The 15,000-nt window shown below is 44.7% G+C and overlaps 1 protein-coding gene across 1 annotated transcript in view; it reads left to right on the top strand.

The window, feature by feature from the left end:
• LOC132461958 (alpha-1A adrenergic receptor-like) overlaps positions 1-15,000 on the top strand; it is a 22,528-nt gene that overhangs the window by 2,232 nt on the left and 5,296 nt on the right. Inside the window, exon 2 of the mRNA XM_060057486.1 lies at positions 1,713-2,097. Within this exon, the coding sequence (XP_059913469.1) occupies positions 1,713-2,097 (385 nt within the window). The remainder of the gene's footprint in view (positions 1-1,712; positions 2,098-15,000) is intronic.

Below are 15,000 nucleotides of genomic sequence, written 5' to 3'. Positions count from 1 at the left end.
CGCCCACCCACATACACAAACAAAACGCACGCACGCACGCACGCACGCACACACACACACACACACACACACACACACACACACACACACACACACACACACACACACACACACACACACACACACACACACACACACACACACACACACACACACACAAACACACTTGCTCACATGAAGATTGTAAACTTTCTACTAACAAACTGTACATGTGCATTCACAACTCAGAACATTTTCCCAAGGAAAGCAAAGTAATGTGTGCCAGTATTGCCCTAAACTGCCTATTAATGAAGCAGCATAAAATGTGTATTGTCTGGACCCCCGGGGTGGCCTATTGTGTTACTGGTGTTGAGCACGGTTCCACTGGTTCAAATGGCTTACTTGAGGTTTACCGAAATGGGATAATGGCAGGAAAAGTGTTACCCAGGGGAGGTTGATTTCCTTAGGATAATGGGATCTGTGAACGTTTCAGGGTTTTGCCTGAGCTGTAATAAGGTCATTAAACAAATGATACCAAGGTAAAGTTAGGCTAGGTAAATCGAGGTTAGGTAAGGTGAGGTAAGATTAGATATGGTAAGATTGAGGAAGGTTAGGTATCGTAAAGTTAGATTAGGTCAGGTAACATTTGGTAAGGCAAGGTAATGTTACGTTAAGTTAGCTAAGGTTAGGTCCGGTTAGGTGAGATAGTTCAGTCAGGTTTGGTTGGGTAATCTTAGGTAAGGTTAGGTACAATCTCGAAGCTCTACCTCGAGGAACCACCCAATATTTCTGGGGTTCTGGTGGAGCTGGATAACGGAGAACGGATATGAGGTCGGTGGCTTCCTCTCCCGTGTGCCAGTCATTGTTTTCACCATCTTTTGAAGGTGTTACAGGTGCTGACAACATTACGGCAAATTTCTATGAACAGATGTCAAAGCTCATAAAAAGCTAAATCGAAATCGTCATGGTTTTGATCGATTGATTGATTGAAATTTATTTCGAACATGTAAAAGAAAACAAACAATATGTATCATACACAAATGACTGATGTTAAAAAAAATAGAAAACATAATTAGATACATAAATGATAAATACTTGATAATTGTAACATGTTCGAAAAGGAGTGGGAAGAAGTTTACACTTATTTAATCCCACCCCTTCTCCGTAACTCATTGAAATTAGTTGGTGAGGTTAGGTAAGGGATAGGTTAGATAAGGTTAACGGATGATTGGTTAGATTTGGTAAGGTTATGTTAACCAACGTTAGGTAAGGTGAAGTGAGTTGAGATAAGTCAAGGTAAAGTAGAGAAGGAGAGTATTTTCAAAAGGTGATTGTGGTGCAGTCGTGGAGAAAATCAGATCAAAAAAAGAAAACCAATCACCCTATAATTCTCTCTCTACCTTCCTCCCTCTACCTCCCTCTCTCTACCTGCCTCTCTTCACTTCCCCCCTCTCTCTCTACCTCCACCACCCCTCTCCCTTTCTACCTCCCTCTCTCTCTCTCTCTCTCTCTCTCTCTCTCTCTCTCTCTCTCTCTCTCTATCCCCCTCCCTCTCTCTACCTCCCTCTCTACTTCCCTCTCTCTCTCTCTACCTCCCCCACCCTCTCTCTACCTCCCCCTCTCTATCCCCCTCCCTCTCTCTACCTGCCTCTCTCTATCTACCTCCCCCTTTTCTATATATGCCTCTCCCCACCTCCCTCTCTCTACCTCTCTCCTCCCCCCCCCCCCCCCAGGACGTCAGGGTGTGCCCCATCACGGAGGAGCCCTTCTACGCGCTCTTCTCCTCGCTGGGCTCCTTCTACATCCCGCTGGCCGTCATCCTGGCCATGTACTGCCAGGTGTACGTGGTGGCCAAGCGCACCACCCGCAACCTGGAGGCCGGCGTGGTGAAGGAGAACTCCAACGAGGTCACCCTCCGGATCCACTGCCGCAACCAGCAGATCCAGGACCTGTGCGTGGGCAAGGACAACGGCCACGGAGCGACGGGGGGCCGCACCGGCAACCTGACGGTGAAGCTGCTCAAGTTCTCACGGGAGAAGAAGGCGGCCAAGACGCTGGGCGTGGTGGTGGGCATGTTCATCCTGTGCTGGCTGCCCTTCTTCCTGGTGCTGCCCATCGGTGAGTGGGCCGATGGCCGCGCCGTGGGTGTGTTGGGTGGGTGGGGAGGGGTCGGGTTGGGTGTATTTGTGTGTGCGTGTGCGTGTGCGTGTGCGTGTGCGTGTGCGTGTGCGTGTGCGTGCGTGCGTGTGTGTGTGTGTGTGTGTGTGTGTGTGTGTGTGTGTGTGTGTGTGTGTGTGTGTGTGTGTGCGTGCGTGCGTGTGTGTGTGTGTGCGTGTGTGGGGGTGTGTGTGCGTGTGTGTGTGCGTGTGTGTGCGGGGGTGTGTGTGTGGGGGTATTTGGGTGCTGTGCAGTCGAGTCAGAGACCTCCGTGCTGGAGTTGAAGTTTAGGCCAATATGACACGAGTCTGAGTCACCCTAAAGGGCAAAATACGTACAAAAATATCAACAAATGCACAAATAAACACTTATAGTGCCGCATGTTGACATTTAAAACAAATAGAATCTGTTACCGGACTGGCGGTGCAAAAAGGAACGGATTGGTTGAACATGTAAACTCCTCTACTCGACAGACACTTTGTTATTATGTATTTGTGCAAACTGTTCCACGTTGATCCCAAGCAGCCCGATGTTCTGAGGCCACTGTCTCAAGGCTCTCTGCTGCAGCCTCGATCCCCCATCACTCAGACAGCGGCCGCGCTGGGTGGAAAGTGGAAAACGTCTGAGGAGGGCTCCTCAATGACCATCAGCCGTGTTTTCTCTGGTAGCCCGGTGTGAAGCTAATGCTGGCCCCCCTTGTGCCCCATTCCGCCTCTCCCCCAGTAGGACAGAGCTGTCTGTCAATGTTGGGTCGCTTTAAACCGCCCTCCATGGAAATGAGGGACATTTATATTTAATTGGCTCCTTTATGTTTCTATGGAATAGGTGGCAATCCCAAGAATTGTTTCTTTCATGCAGACTTGTTGTTCGCCTGCCTTCTCCGAAACGCCAACGGCACAATTCAACTGATAGCAATGTTTGGAATCTATGTAAACCTGACATTAGTGTGTTTGCATGGGATAATATGCAAAATCAGGCAGGTATGCGACAAAATTGCACCCTGCGGTGTGTACAGGGTGCTTTGTCAAACCGGTCCGACATGTCCCCAACGCCCCGCCCCCCCCCCCCCCCCCCCCCCCCCCCCCCCCCCCCCCCCTCCTAATACTCCCCATGCCAGTTCTCCCAGTGGAGGGACGCTGTCGAGTTCCCCAAGTTCAAAAGCAGTTCTACAGCCAGTCACAGCAAGCCAAACCGAGGTACACCTGAGGCTTGGATCTACTTCATAACAATAACGACCACCTGTAACCACCGGTTGAAATGGTATAGTGTGGGTAGGGGGGCTTGGCTGCATGTTAAAGATGGACATTCATTGTTCTTGCCTGTACTTGAGGGGTTTACAGTCTCCCCTCTCGACATCAGTATTTAGTGCAGAGGAAAGATGGTTCATGTTTTGTTAAAAAGCAACGCACATTACCTTTTTCGGTCACGTTCATTATAAACCCTTGACCCAAAGCGCTTTAATCCTAAAGTAAGTAAAACAGGATGTGCCTTTCGGGAAAGAAAAATATATAAATTCATATGCAAATCCATCTAAAATGTTACTATTTCTGTGGGGAGAATATTGATGTGAGAACACGGGATGCTTTGAAGCCTTTTATTTTGTTTATGCGTATTTATTGACACAAGATCATAAATGCAAACATTTGCATGTTCATTGGAATGACAACTCTTTGAGAAGCCTAAAAAATAAATTAAAAAATAATACAAAAGAGTATAAACTTGGCCTGATTTAAGTTTGTGGTGGTGGTAACCATAGCATTGAGGATAATATGCAGGATAATAGAGTTGTTTCCTTAACCTGGGGTCACAAGTGTCTTAAACCTGTCTTAATTATCTCAAAAGGTTATGAGAATGGAAGAGAAGTATGTAAGATATTTAAAGAAAATCAAATAAACAGTTGTAAGAAGTCTCAAGAGGAGAACAGTTGTGCACATTGCCAGGTGGAGAGGTCATTGAATGAGCAACATCAACCATCTCATCATGGACCATCTCCTCGTCTACCATCTCCTTATGGACCATCTCTTTGTGGACCATCTCTTTATGGACCATCTCCTCATCTACCATCTCCTTATGGACCATCTCCTGATCTACCATGTCCTCAACTGCCATCTCCTTATGGACCATCTCCTCATCTGCCATCTCCTCGTCTACCATCTCCTTATCAACCTTCTCCTGATCTACCATCTCCTCGTCTACCATCTCCTCGTCTACCATCTCCTCGTCTACCATCTCCTCGTCTACCATCTCCTCGTCTACCATCTCCTCGTCTACCATCTCCTCGTCTGCCATCTCCTCGTCTACCATCTCCTCGTCTACCATCTCCTCGTCTACCATCTCCTCGTCTACCATCTCCTCGTCTACCATCTCCTCGTCTACCATCTCCTCGTCTGCCATCTCCTCGTCTGCCATCTCCTCGTCTGCCATCTCCTCGTCTACCATCTCCTCGTCTACCATCTCCTCGTCTACCATCTCCTCGTCTGCCATCTCCTCGTCTACCCATACTTCATGGAGCAAGCCCAGCCTGACGTACCTCACTGCTTTACAGGGTAGCTAGCGACCTCGTTCTACAACCCAAGGGCTCTCTTTCTGCTCTTGCTGCTCTCCAGTACAGCCCTTTAGCCTCCTATTGTGTGTTTCATGAGGTATCTTTGACCACCAAACTGAATTATGAAGTATTTGAATTTCCGTGTTTTCTCACCGACGAACGTGTAAATACGTCTTCTGATAAAAATGTTTCTGGTTGGTTCAATTCTTCGACAGGCCAAATGTCTGCAATGCAGTAAATACGGGAATATTTGCATTATACATTCGCGACAAGAGGTGAATATAAACATTCAAAAAAAAAGTATGCATTGATTGCTTGTAAAAATATAATTTCACACCATCACAGCTGCTGGATATTTTCATAATTTTGGTTTTAATGAGCGGACATCGGGCTTCAAAGTCATTAAAAGCGGTCTCACAATCGAACCACTAAATAAGTGCCCCAGCTGCTTCTTGTTTTGCTCTGCCCAACACCACGGGCAGCCCAGCTCACCGGGTCGCTGGGACCTCTCTACTGTTGTTGCAAGCCAAAGTTCAGTCAGGCCTCACATGACCAGGCAGATGTTAAGCCACGCAGATGAACACAAACACAGCTGCACTTTATTCTGACACGACACGATTGACACAGCCCTCCCAAGTGTCTGTTGTTTCTCATTTCAACCTCAATTCAACCCTATATCTCCACTTCCTCATTCTTCCTGCATCGACACTGTGATATGATACGTTAATCATTAGTTTTCTCTTTCTTTTTTGGGGTCTGTTGATTTATTTATTTCTCTGATAAGATCGAATCCGTCTCCTTCATCCCTTTCTGCCCCTCATGTAATTCCCATGTTTACTTTCTCTGGCAAGTATTTCAGATGAAATACTTGACAGTGAAACATAAGACAACATGTCTGACTTTGTGTGTGTGTGTGTGTGTGTGTGTGTGTGTGTGTGTGTGTGTGTGTGTGTGTGTGTGTGTGTGTGTGTGTGTGTGTGTGTGTGTGTGTGTGTGTGTGTGTGTGTGTGTGTGTGTGTGTGTGCATACATGTGTGCGTGTTATTGGTGTCTGGACTCCAACAGCAGCAAAAAAAATAATTAAAAAAAAGTGAACATTAGTACAGTCAATGTGGGTTAAATTCATACGCACTCCGACACACAGACAAACATACACACACACACAAATACACAAACACACATATATCTAACCAATATGTGCCAAGCATGCATATTTAATTGAATTATTATGCATATATGCTTTGGTAGCATTCGTCTCAGTAATTGGTTATAGTATAAGCATTTGTAATGAAAATCAGCTGTTTTTTATTTAATTCTATGTTTCATTTTGAGCTGTGTAATAAAAGCTTTCCATAAAGCTGTTAAGCCTAACACGCTATCCATGTAAAGGCAGAACTCAGTTGCTCTTCCTTTAAGATCCTTGAAATATAGACAATCTTATCTGTCAAATAAATATCCTCGTCTTTTGATTAATCCCTCTTCTTCCTCTAAAATCATCTACCAATCATGTGTTTTCATTGGGGCCATTACTTTGCAAGAAATGTGCTCTTTGTCCGACATGGATGTTATTTAATTTTACCAACAGACATCTTGAAATACAGTAATCAAACACTGGAAGATCACCTTACAAGTCAATGTTTATAAGGAATAAGTAACACCTGCACCTCTCTCTCTCTCTCTCTCTCTCTCTCTCTCTCTCTCTCTCTCTCTCTCTCTCTCTCTCTCTCTCTCTCTCTCTCTCTCTCTCTCTCTCTCTCTCTCTCTCTCTCTCTCTCTCTCTCTCTCTCTCTCTCTCTCTCTCTCTCTAACCCTTAAAGAGTTTCAGTCTGTTATCTCCGCTTCAGCACATGACTATCAGACCTGCTAGCCCATAATACTCCTGGCCTGCTTGCTTCCTTTAAATTGCCTCCCGTATATCGATGCTACGTAGCACACCATTCTGCTTGCTAGCCATACCTCAGACTGTACTGACAGATACAAAATAAAGGAGAAACAGGATGACTACAAAAGATGAACAACGTTTCATCTTGCGACTGAATAGAATATCAACGCTTTACCGTTTTAAATATAAAGGGACTTTTATATATATACGTGGACATGGAGAGCGGAGGGAACACATTTGAAGAGATTTGATGAAACACACTCCCCCGCCGTCTGCCCGGCTTCATTCGCTGTAATGTCGGTGATTTTCCATCTGCCGTCTTTCTTCCCTCAGTAATAGGAACCTCGACTGAATGGACCGCATTTCATATGAGATATTTTTCTAGTACATGACAGGACTTTAGGGAGGGGGGCCATTTAGGAGGTGGTGGTGGTGGTGGTGGGGGGGGGGGGTATTATTTTTGGAAACTAAATGAAAGAAAACATATTTTTTTAATGTTTTTTTTTCTGTATTTTTATACTGGTTATTATTATCTGTTTGACTCAATTAAAATGTGTCTCACAAAAAAACATCCTGTTCAATAATATCATTATATTAATAATGCAAGGCCTAGGAATCTTAGAATCATTTGAAAAGCCAAACACAGCTCAGCAATGATTCAGAGAGATCAGCCTATGATGCCGCCTGGCTTTTCATTGGATAACGCCCGGTGACGCATCAGCTAAACAAGAGCTTTTGCAAGAAGTTCTGTCTAGACAAGAAGCTGTCGTTAGAATCGAGATTGAATGCAGCATACAAAACCTCTGGGGGTTGTTTTGACGTACGTCTACATTTCTTGGACAACAGGTCCTGTCTGTTGAGACACCGAAAACATCTCTTTAAAATCCCGATCTCACAACCGTTTTCTAACACACAACGTTAGTTTAAAAAGAGCATCTTCAAGTCAAGTCAAGTCAAGTTTATTATAGCCATTTCAACAGTATATAAAATACAGTTGATAGGAATTTGTTTTGGTGTGCTCACATGTCTTACACAGCAACATAACAACACAACATTACAAGACAGAAAGCCAAAACGGCACATAAATAACAAGGAGTACACACAATGCATGGTTCGCGGGGAATGACAGCAGTAAAGTACAGTACAGTGGTGCAAAAACTGCAAGTGAGGTAGACCATGAAGATCTTAAAGACCTTAAAGTGCTTAGTGCTTGTTCAAGTAGCGTATAGCTTGTAGATAGGTACTATCCCTAAAGCGTGTTGTTTTACTTGTGATGCTTCTGTACCTCCTCCCTGATGGTAAGAGTGTGAATAAGTCGTGTGCTGGATGAGAGGGGTCAGAGATGATCTTCCTAGTTTTCCTGGAAATTCTGGTGTCATAGTGCGAGCCTATGGTAGGCAGACTACAGCCAATGATTTTAGAGGCCCTGCGTACTACCCTCTCAAGCTGTTGTTTGTCCTGGCTGGTAGCACTACCATACCAGACCAGGAGGGAGAAGGTGAGCACGCTTTCGATGGCTGCACGATAAAAATGGGTCATGCCTGCCTGACTTACCCCAAACTTCCTCAGCTGACGGAGGAAGTATAACCTCTGATGTGATTTGGAAATAATAAGACTAATGTTGAGGTTCCATGATAGGGACTGGTGGATAGTGGTGCCTAAGAAGCGGAAGGAGGAGACCCACTCCACAACTTGGCCATTAATGGAGATGGGAAGGTGCTGGCCTGCCTTTTTCCTATAGTCAATGATGATTTCTTTGGTTTTGGTTGTATTTAGTATAAGGTTATTGTCTTCACACCACTGCACCAGCTGTTCAACCTCACTCCGGTAGGTAGATTCCTCCCCATCAGATATGAGGCCTATGACAGTGGTGTCATCTGCAAACTTTAACATTTTAACAGATGCAGAGTTTGATGTACAATTATTAGTGTACAGTGAAAATAATAGAGGTGACAAGACACACCCTTGTGGGGCGCCAGTGTTCAGAATCCTTGGTGATGAAACATTATTCTTGATTTTAACACACTGTTTCCTACTGGACAGGAAGTTTAATATCCACTGACAAAGTACAGCATCAACTCCTGCAGCCAGGAGAAAATTGTACAGTCTGACAGGAATGATGGTGTTGAAAGCCGAGCTAAAATCAATGAACAGTACACGGGCATAGGTGGACTTAGTGTTCAGATGTTGCAGAATGAAATGTGTGCAAAGTGAAACTGCATCGTCCACTCCCCTATTAGCCCTGTAGGCAAATTGGTTAGGGTCTAGCGTGATGTACGTCAAGTACCTACAAACTAGGCGCTCAAGTACCTTCATAACAACAGAAGTAAGTGCCACAGGCCTATAGTCATTAAGACAGGTTATGTTTCTTTTCTTGGGCACTGGAATGATCATAGCGGATTTAAAACATGCAGGTACCGTTGCTGTGTTAAGAGACCAGTTGAAAATGTAAGTGAGTATGGAGGCAAGCTGGTCTGCACAGCTCTTTAGAGTAGCTGGTGTCACACCATCAGGCCCTGCTGCGTTATTGATTTTCTGATGCCGTAGCAGTCTACGGACATCATGCTCTGGGATGGAAAAGGTAGAGTGCCCATCCAACAGAGAATGTGGGAGAGAACTAGTCTGGCCACCATTGTTCTCAAAACGGCAGAAAAAGTCATTAAGTCGCTCTGGCAGGGAGGAGTCACAGTCAAGAACGTGATGTTTTGTCTTGTTGTCAGTGATCGCCTGTAGGCCTTGCCAGACACCCTTAATGTTGTGATCTTGGAGTTTGTTTTCAAGTTTGAGTCTATAGTTGGCTTTAGCTGTATTAACTGCTTTCCGGAGTTTGTATTTAAGTAGTATGTATTGCTCTTTGACCCCACATTTAAAAGCGTAATTTTTCTCCTTACACAGGCGCTTAACTTCCTTATTAAACCAAGGCTTGGTGTTGCTGTAGATAGTAACAGACTTGGTGGGGATGCACACAGACTCGCAGAAACAGATGTAGGACATTACAAGCTAGGCAATGGTGAGATCTTTAATGTTATGTTGCTAATTAAACTTCACCTCCTCATTGTTATTTCCTGTCAATGGTCGGCACAGACCAAACTGAATGAGACCGTCCTCTCTTGGTTGACAACACCGTGGATGTATTGCTTTTATGCTACAGTCTTTAGTAGCATGCCTACATTTGAGCGAAAAAACAAAGCAACTACTGAAAAGTGGCACAATAACCAATCATCCGAAACAGCCGAATGGAATTCAGACACCAGCCTTGTAAGGCCCTAACCGAACATTATTCACCGTAGCTATTTCATTTACAACTTAAAATAGAGTCACGGGATCCATTTGAACAGAGAGCTCTGCCCTCATACGGGAACCGTCAGAAGAATTCAGATTAGTGACTGATTGGATTTGTTGGGCTGCTTATCTTTCCCTTCTAAGGTGTTCAATTAAGGCAAAGATTATCTGAAGAAAGGCTCAAAGCGATTCTTGTCTTGCACTGTATTTGCTCCTTCCCGCTTGTCAAGAAGTGATGTCGACATCGTTTTTTTCGGTTTTTCTCTGAATGTCTCTCTCCCCCTCTCTCTCTCTGTCTGTTTCAATCCAATACAAATTGGGAGGGGAACACACATTGATAGTTTGACGGATAGGAAGAGCGATATGGTCGCGTCTGTATTATTCCCAAGCTTTTCCATTTTCATTAATAGTCTTGTTGCACTGTGGGAGAAGAATCAGGAATGCAGGAATTTGTTTTTCATCCTAATCTACAGCTCAGATGTCTCTGTTGCTCTTTATTTGGTCTCTGGTGTTTTACTGCAGTATTCACAGTGGGTCACTGGTACGACCACACTGTAAACATGTCGCTGAGTATTTACACACGGAAAATATACTCAAGCACTTCCACGGACCGACTTGGACCGTTTAGCTGAAAGAACAGAATAGGGATCTAGACATGGACAAATATTATTGGACAATAAGTATTTTTGCCATGTCATGAACATAATTTCCTTGTCCATCGGCTCTATGTCTTTGTTCAGGGGAAGGAGGTGGAGAGCATTGATTAATACCTAGATTTTTGAAAAAGTATTTTGCGGTCCCTTCCATATAAATGTATTCCTTGAGTTGCTCGAAACGAAAATTGACACTCTGCGGCTAGTGCCCTATACGAGCACCACCTACAAGCACGCCCCAGAGACATCTGAATAATTCAGTGTGTAACTTTGACAGAAAACTGCACAAAATAACCATATTTGTAAGGGTGCCTTAACACCTGAACTGTTCGGTCTGTTGAACATCAAACCCTCGAGCACTTATCCAGATAGCAGGGCTTGTTCTGTGAGGCGTGAGTGCTCATTCCTACTCTGGTGCGGACCAAACCAAATTAACTCTGGTTGGCTTGAAAACGGGGGTCTTGGTGTGCTTCCAAATCAACCCTGGTTTGATTATCTTTGGGCGTAAACTTGATCCGACTCAAGATCAGGAAGCGAACCAGAACACAATGCATTGTGGGTTGGATTTTCTAAAAGACTAGCGAGCCACTAGAGCGCAAGACGTTTGTTTACGAGTTTGGAACAAAAGAGTTGAAAAGACCCTAACTGTATTTAGAAAATCCATTAGCTATATTAGCTAATCTATAATCTATTAGTTGAAATATATCATCCAAGCTTTTCTTTGAACTCATGATTATATATTTATAAGGTCGTCCAGTGTGCTAGTTTATCCAACGTGTTGTTGTTTTTTGCCTCAGGCCACATTTGGTGACGTTCCCCTGCTTAAACCTTCTCTACAACCCTTAAATGCATTCTTTAGAACAATTTATAGATAGCCTTGAGTAAAAACCTCTTCATTGCATCTCAATCTCCTGTGTGATGTCATGTGTCACCCGTTCCCCCACAAGGTGGCTGGTGAGAGCAGGCAGCCGTGCCTGGGAGCCGGGGGTTTTTGTGGGTTTTCCTGTGATGGCTCCCCAGCAGACAACCAATCCTCCAGAGGGCTGTAGCTGTTCTGGTATCATGGGATACTACCAAAATACAACAAAGTGAGGGAGAATCAGATGCATTCTCAGAGAAAAAGAGCGGGAGACATCACCACTCTCTTACCACACTCTCGATAGTGTACATTCAACGCAATTTATGACACGTTTATAATTAGCTGTTGATGTGTGACATAAAGTTTGTGTGAAGATTGGTTTTGGATTAGTGTAGACTTCATAAACTGATATTTGTCTCTTTTCTTCTCCTCCTCTCCTCTCTTCCCCTCGCACTCCTCTCCCCTCTCTTCTGCTCCTCTCATCTCTCCCCCTTGTTCTACTCTCCTCTTCTCTCATCTCTACTGATCTCCTCTCTTCCCCTCGCTCTCCTCTCCGCTCTGTCCTCTCTCCCTTTTTTCTGCTCTCATCTTCTCTCCTCTCTCCTCATCTCCTCTCTTCCCCTTGCTCTCCTCTCCTTTTTGCCCTCTCTCCATCTCTCCTCACTCCCCTCTCGTCTCCCATCTCTCCTCTCTCCTCCCCCCTCCCCTTTCCCCTCTCTCCTCTCCCCTTTCTCCTCTCACCTTCCTCTCTTCTCCTCTTCTCCTCTCTCATTCTCTCCTCTCTCCTCTGCTTCTCTCCTCTCTCCACGCATGTCCAGCCACTGCTCTAATTTACCTCCACATATTTTCAAATGCACTACATTGCACAACAATACATCATCATTTAACTGATCTATGTGGTGTGATGAACTTTACAGCGACGAGAAAACAAGTAGGCCTCTGCCAATACACACGCAGGACCTTTAATTATGTATATATATACAGGCTCTGACGATGACCACACTTTTATCGTTTCAAGCGGTTTACATATTTGTTGATGAACGTTTTTTCTATTTCCTTCCTGTGAGGCGACTGCTATAAACAGTGTAATGAGACTCCTCCACATGTATGGGGCATTAATGTATGGAGGCTTCAGCTCCTCCCCAGAAAATAGAAGACATACATAAACAGTGCAAGAGTGCAAAAAAAGAGTGCAAGCTGCATCCTCTTGTGATCCATCAAGTTGCTGCTAAGTTGCTGCACCACAACATGATTCAGCTCGCTGTGCAGTCCATGATGGACTCCCACGTCTTTAAAATCTATTTAACACATATCGTGGGCAAAGAAGTGGAACCGAGTGTACTTCACACTTGACTCACAGGAAGAATAACATAATACATAAATGGATGTAAATGTTTGCCATTTGGGTGAGCGCTCTGATCCAAAGCATCTCACAGTAAAATAAGCTGTTGCTTAAAGGCATTTAGTTCTCCTTTGTTAAATCCAGGAAAATGTATACTTTTCAGAAAATAAACAGGCATCTTTCATGTTAAAGTGCTAGTGAATCCAAAATCCTCCCTTCTTTTTGTTTCAAATGTCTTTACGTGCTCTCTATGAACTACAATGTAGTAATCAATGCAATTCCGGCACAGTTACCAAAATAAAGGTGTCATTTAGAAAAAACCCTATGTTTCTGCCAGTCTCCGCCAGTAAGTGGGCCTTTTCGGAGGCACCTCTACGACAAAGGTACACTGACACGCTTGCAAGTGTCAAGAGATAAGTGAGATTAGTGTTCAGGAGCGTGAAAAGGCAGTGAGAGAAGGAATGAGGCCAGGTAATAGCAAAACATGAAAGGGAAGAGGAGGTGTTAGGAGGTGAGTTCACATGAACAATGTTAAATAATTTTCCACCCAAATAAGCACGTATATGCAGGTTTTCTTTTACTGGAAACCCGGCAAAAATTGAGAGGATTCCTTTACCGTTGCCAGTAGACGAGTCTGCCGTTTGTCTTCTGGTATGTCATGTTCACGAAAGAGCCGTAAAACACGATTAGTTAGGAATAGAAAGCAGCATTGAGGCCAGTGAAAATGCTACAGTGGATCATACTTTTTCTCATATGCCACTCTTTCAGACTCTTGCAAACTCAGTTTGAACCCCAAAATAATTTGTTGTTCCAGTCAATTTACGCTCCAACATCCAGAACTTCATTCCGCGTTGTAGCACCGCATTGAAAAAGGGCTGCAAATGAGTGTGTCCTCCTGGGTGACCTGTTTCAATCACTGTCAATCACAGCCGAAGCGATTAAGACCCGTGACTCCTGCAGAGTCATTTGTCTTGGGAATGCTGGGGATTGTCAGCTTTCCCACTAAAGACAGAAGCCAGATGTTAGTGGGTGTTAGTGGGCTTTTGGGCCAGTTAGAAAGGGGCTTTAGTAAAAGAGATAAGTGCATTTTTAGGATGTTCACGAGAGCTCACAGGCACAAAGTATTTGTTTATCTTCCTCCAAGTCCGGCTTTTATCTTTTATTATTATTTTTTCCACTTATCTCATATACTCTCTTCCTTCTTCTCTGCTCTTCATCTCCCTCCTCGCTTTTCTGCTCATCTTCCTCATTTGTTCTCCTCTCCTCTCTTACTGCACCTCCCATCACCTCCCGTTCTTTCTCCCCACTTCCTCCCTCTTCTCTCTTCCATAATCGATTATTTTCTCTTTCCTCCTCCTCCCTCTTCTGTCTTCCTTAATCCCTTCTCCTCTCTTCTCTCCTCTCCTCCTCCCTTTTCCTTAATCTCTTCTCTTCTCTCCTCTCCTCCTCCCTCTTCCATAATATATTCTCTTCTCTTTTCTCATCCTCCCTCTTCTCTCTTCCTTAATCTCTTCCCCTCTCTTTTCTCCCCCCTCCTCAACTCTCTACCATAATCTAGTCTACTCTCTTCTCTCCATCTCGGTTTCATAGTGCTCTTCTCCTCTTCTGCATTACTCTCCTCTTCTCCTGCCTTCTATAATTCTCCCTCTTCTATAATTGTCCTCTCTCCAATGTTCTGTATTTTATTCTATTCTCCTCGTCTACAAATCTCCCCTCTCCTGCTCTGCTCCCTTCTTTCGTCTATAATTCTCCTCTCTCCTGTCTCCTTGACTCCTCCTGGCTCCGACCCAAGTGGTCCATCATGGGGCCGGGGACGCTAACTACTAAAGGCCCTCAGAGAGAGCCTGCAGGGAGCCCGTCTCTCCTGATCTCAGAGAGCTCATAAAGATGTACTGAGATCCCATCCCGTGCGACCCTGATGGAAATATGGCAGCAGCCTAGTTTAGCGTCTAGAGCTGTAGTTGAAGAGCTGTAATCTGGGTGGGGGGGGGGGGGGGTGGGGTCAGCTGCTTGGACTTGACTTACAAAAAGTTTGTTTTGGGCTTTGAGTGGGTTCTCCAAACACAGTGCAATAACTCTGTCATCCTGTCTCTCTGTGTCTCACGGTCCAACACCCACCCACTCCACGTCCCAGGACGTTGCTAGCTGTTCCCTTTACATGCAGTATCGCTCTTCATCGGACGGATAATTTTTCTTTCTGTCAGATTATCTGGTTTCATGCGGAATCCTCTCGCCAGTCGCCGCACTTGTCACTTGTTAGCCCCCCCCCCCCCCCCCCGCACACTCTCCCTATCTCTCTCGC

Source organism: Gadus macrocephalus, chromosome 7 (genome assembly GCF_031168955.1).
Source record: "Gadus macrocephalus chromosome 7, ASM3116895v1".
Taxonomy (NCBI): Eukaryota; Metazoa; Chordata; class Actinopteri; order Gadiformes; family Gadidae; genus Gadus; species Gadus macrocephalus.
Note: the sequence above shows the minus strand (reverse complement) of the source record. Positions and strands in the feature narration are given on the sequence as shown.